The sequence below is a fragment of the Acanthisitta chloris genome, unplaced genomic scaffold (genome assembly GCF_000695815.1).
Source record: "Acanthisitta chloris isolate BGI_N310 unplaced genomic scaffold, ASM69581v1 scaffold22333, whole genome shotgun sequence".
Lineage (NCBI taxonomy): Eukaryota > Metazoa > Chordata > Aves > Passeriformes > Acanthisittidae > Acanthisitta > Acanthisitta chloris.
The window spans coordinates 579-5,282 of record NW_008664556.1 but is presented as its reverse complement, the minus strand read 5'-3'; the positions used below and the strand labels follow the sequence as shown (position 1 = coordinate 5,282).

Genomic DNA, 4,704 nt, shown 5'->3' with positions numbered 1-4,704 from the left:
AGCAGGATCAGCTGTTCCAGGTAAAACAAGACTTGACCAACACAACAGCAGAGCTGAAGCTGCGGGCTGTGCAGGCCGAGGGTGAGTGGAGGGGCAGAAACAACTCATGGAATCTGTGCTTGGGATCACTGCCCATGAATCAGTGGAAGCTGAGGAGAAAGGGTGGCAGAGTGTGTGATAAAATATGAATATAGCCTGTGTGGCAGGATTGCCAGAATTGTGATATTTCTGCTTTTGGTCTGCAGAACGTCTGGAAATGGAGAAGAGAAGATTTAAACAAAGCCTTGAAGACATGGAATCCCTTCGGGTAAAAGAGGTAAGGATGGGGTTTCTGCCCCATCCTGAGGTTAGTCTTTCTTTGGTCCTGACATACAGGCACCACTGGAGGTCGTTGCTGTCAGGTGCCCTTAAAAGAGTTAACAAAACTCGTGGACTCAGACTTACTGTGGGAATAATGGGCCATTTCTTCAAGCGAAGCCTGGCTGAAGAGGTCACAAGATGTTCTACCAACTAGTAAGATTTTGTGGCTTGCAAGAGTGTGGGCCTGAGTAGTATGTGATGCTACAGGAGAGGTTGGCCCTTGTGTTGCTCTTGCTATGCACAGAGTTCTGAGTAAGCAGTCTTGTCCTGCTCTCAGAAATCAAGATGCTGTAACACAGGAAATGGAGACACATGTGCTGTACATGGCCAGTCCCTTAACGGGGCTCATCTTGCTAGTTTTTCCTTTGTTGTGTTTCAAGGGGGACTGTGTCTGAGTGTGGACAGAGGCTATGATCAATTCTGTTTGGTGTATTTAAAGAGGGGTGAAATCTCTCAAAAATAAAATTGTACCAATAGATTTCTCTGAAGATGAATTCTTATGAAAAGACACAGGGCAGGAAGGTTTCAGCCACATTACAGCTAGAAAATGTGTGATGTTTCATACCACTTGACAATGAGAGCTTGGAGTCTCTTTGCTCATGACCTGGGAGGGATCTCTGTCTAAAAGCTCTCAGTTTCTAGAGGGCAGATTCTATCTGTATTACAGTTTGCTACTGGAGCTCTGGGAGAGGTAAGAGTTGTTTGGTGGTGGTAGGTGGGTCAATGAGAGGATGCTTCCTTCTCTTGACAAATGGCCCTGTTGCTGTGCCTAGAGGTGGGAATGTTTTCTGGCACTTCCTTAAATGCTTTCTACTGCTTTGCAGGTGGATCATATGACACAGCACATTGAGGCCAGTGAACGTTCCATGCAGGACAGGATCCAGAGGCTGGAGGCCATCAGGATATCTCTGGAGGAGGTGAGAAAGGCTGCTCCAGGCACAGTGGAGTGCTCGGGTAGTGGTGGCAAGAGAAGGCTGCCAGGGGAGCTTTGTGGAGTCTCCCATTGCTGACCTCTGTAAAGGTTGTCATGTGCTGTAGGGAAGAACAGAAAACAGCAGCATACTGGATAAAATTACTTTTAGTGCTTTGGACTTCAGGAAGGAGAGGGTTCCAAGGAGAAACTTGTAAATTCAGATCAAACAAAAATAAAAGTTCCATTGAATATTGTTTGTCTTACTAAGGTTTGACTTCACAGGTTTCCCATGTGGTCCCAAGTAGTGTAGCATATTTCTGTCTATTTCCCCACTGCATTCAGCACTGCCCTCTCCTATTCCTTTGTTTTGGAAGGCTTTACCCATTATTTGCCCTACTACAACTGAAATTCTGATTGAATTTAGATGGCAGTCTTGGAGTGAGAAAAGCTTTGTCATCTGGGTTTGCTTTTGCTGCCCCTGAATGAGAGGGAGAGCTGTGTCATGTTGCAGCCTGTGACTGGAAACTGATGATGTTTTCTGGTCAGTGTTGCAGTGATGCAGCTTCTCTGTCTGGAATGATCTTCCCTGTTTCTGTGGCAGGAGCTGAGCCAAGTCAAAGCAGCTGCACTCGCTGAGCGAGGCCAGGCAGAGGAGGAGTTAATGAAAGTCCGAAGCCAGGCACGCTTGGAGGAGGTAAGGACAAGACCTTCCTTGTGGGAAGGAGGTGATTTGACTACCTAGCCTATGGTTTTGTCTTGAGGAACTGCTAAGAAACTCCCCTCTCTGGGTTTCACTGGCCTGCAGATGGTGTGATTGCTGAGGAAGGAACCCTGAAAAGTCTGCTTTGAACTGTCTTTAGGAGGAACAGAACTGATGTTGGATATTGTCACAGCAGATTTAATTCAAGTTGCTAGCTTCTGAATCCAACAGATGTTGATCCTTCTGTTTAACGGCAGCTTTCATGGGGTGCTCCTGCTTCTCTGCACTCAGAGGAATTTCTGCAAGTGGCTATTGCTGCTGGATAGATAAAGTCACTGTAGACTTGAACTTTGTGAAAGTGGTGATGAGGTTAACATCCTGTGAAAGAGAACAAGGGATGAGGAAAATACACAAAAACTATTAGAATATTTACTTATATGTAATATCACAAAAGCAAATGCTTCTCTGAGTTACAGACATAGGAAAGCTGATGTGTGGGGTCCAGCAGTTGCTGAGCTGCATACAGTGGTGCCTCAGAGCCACTTGGGGTATGGAGGAAGTGACGGTAGAGCATTGGTTGTGAGCACTAGAGGTGGCATTGGTTCTTCTGCAAGGACCTGCTCCTGTTACTCAGCGACTCAGTTGGCTGTTTCAGGGTCTCCATCAGTGTCCTCACTGGCAAGAGGAAGCAGCTTGGGGTCACTCCTGAATGCAAGGAGCATGTTATGGCCATGTCCTGTGATCCAGAACTTGTTCTTCAGTGCCAGTTGGCTCGACCAAGGGTTCATTCTGTTAGGAACAAAAAGGGGAGAATTCCTTCACAGGAATGGAGTGGGACTGATGCTATTTGTGTTTTCCTTTGTGTCTTATAGCAGCAACGACTAGAACACCTAGAAGAGAAGCTGCGGCTGATGACTGAGTCACGGGATGAAGCTCAGAACTGCTGCCTTAAGCAAAAAGAAATGGTTGCTGAGGCCCAGGCCAGAGCCAAACAGTGCAGCATGCAAGCTGATGGACTGAGGAGGCGGCTGGAGGAACTTCAGCAGGTAATTTGGACTGAAGGAGAGAGATGGTCACCACAGGGGCAGAACAAGTTGCAGAAGTTGTTTGGTTGTTTATGGATTTGTCTTTGTGTATCAGGACCTGAACCGTAAGGAAGAGGAGAAAGTGACAGAGGTGAATAAGGTGAAAGTGGAATTACAGGAGCAGATTGGGCACCTGCAGGCTGAACGCACAGCACAGGACGGGCTGAGAGAGAAGATTGCAGCTCTGGAGAGGCAGCTGAAAGGTGATGGATCCTTTCATGTTTCTCAAGTGGTAATTCTGGGTTACCCTGTACTGGGCCTGGAACTGAGCTATGCTCACAGGTAGTGGCAATGGTGCTTTCTGCCTGTGCATACACCTGTGAATTGTACTCTCCATCCTGGTGTATTTGCAGGGATTCTTGTCCTCATTTTATAGAGACCAAGACTCATATAACTACCCAAAGCTGCACAGCAAGCAAAATGTTTGGATTTCCTGCACAGTGAAGTGTAACATGCTGTCTGTGCAAAATCTCTCATGTCTCATGCAGCTTCTCTCATGTGCCTGTTGACCATTCCTCTTGCATTGCCTTTGGCTGTGCCTGTAATGTGTTCCTACTTATTCTCGGGACCCCCTAATTTTCTTTGCTAATGCTGCTCTTTCACAGCCCTATCAAATAATCATCGTGAGGCACTGCTGGACAAAGAGGGTGAGATGTCTCTGCTGCTGGAGAAGCTGAGAATGAAAGAGGCTGAGATCTCCAGGATGAGGGAAGAGGAGGCCCAGCGAGCAAGTTTCTTGCAGAATGCCATCATGGCATATGTGCAGGGATCCCCCTTGGGAACCCACAGTTCTAGGAAATGACTGTGGCTTAAAGGATCCAAATACCTGCTGTCAGGAGAAGGTGAGCAACTCAGGTACAGCCCCTTCTTCCTAAATGGGACAGTTTTATCAGAGCAGGGTGACACGAAGGCTTGGAAACACAGGCAATTGCTCTTGCCCTTCAGAAATCTTGCTCCTGAGCATATAAAGGAAAGGAGGAGACAACCATCCATGTTTGTGGGTCTGAGTCCGTGATGTGAAAGCCCTTTCCCTGTGCTGCCACAGCATTTGGAGTACTTTCTGTGTCCTTCTACACAGCACCAGCCTGTTGGCACACCCTGTTGTTACTGGGGGGGCTGTATGTTCCTTGGCAGGGTCCTTCTGCAGCATTTGTTTGGATGCCAGGGCTGTTCACAGAGAAACCTGATAAAAGGTGACAGCAGCGTTCACAGGCCCTTGTGGGCAGGAGGCATTTGCTTTGCTCATGGGGTCCTGAAACTACTGGAAACACCAGATCTTCCCCACCTGCAGTGCTGTCCATGTTCTGGTGGGACAGCCAAGCTTTGGCCATGATTCTCTACAGCACTGACTGTGGGCACTTAGGGGTCAGCATCTGTGCTTCTTCAGTGTGAACTGCAGCTCTTGGCTGAAGATGTTGTGGCCAATATGCAACAGGATTTAATTTCACCACGAGAAATGGCAAAACTGTCCTCCTGGCTCCTCAGGCCCCTGGAGCTGAGTGCTGTGGCCTTACCCTGGAGAGCAGCGATGCTTCTGGCTTGGCCCTGGGGAGTTGGTTCTCAGAGCACAAAGAGGAGAAGGTGGTTCTTCTCTTGCTGGCACAAGTCCTTGCTGGAGAATGCCAGTGAGTCTGCGGTGGGAACAA

General features: G+C 47.9%; 1 protein-coding gene across 1 annotated transcript in view; it reads left to right on the top strand.

Annotated features, from left to right (window-relative positions):
* Nucleotides 1-3,860, top strand: part of LRRC45 (leucine rich repeat containing 45) — a gene marked incomplete at its 5' end in the record, with an annotated part of 8,795 nt that extends 4,935 nt beyond the window's left edge. The window contains 7 exons of the mRNA XM_009071420.1: nucleotides 3-81; nucleotides 246-316; nucleotides 1,185-1,277; nucleotides 1,875-1,967; nucleotides 2,846-3,019; nucleotides 3,114-3,261; nucleotides 3,664-3,860. Of these exons, the coding sequence (XP_009069668.1) occupies nucleotides 3-81; nucleotides 246-316; nucleotides 1,185-1,277; nucleotides 1,875-1,967; nucleotides 2,846-3,019; nucleotides 3,114-3,261; nucleotides 3,664-3,860 (855 nt within the window). The remainder of the gene's footprint in view (nucleotides 1-2; nucleotides 82-245; nucleotides 317-1,184; nucleotides 1,278-1,874; nucleotides 1,968-2,845; nucleotides 3,020-3,113; nucleotides 3,262-3,663) is intronic.
* Between the last annotated feature and the right edge of the window lie 844 nt (nucleotides 3,861-4,704).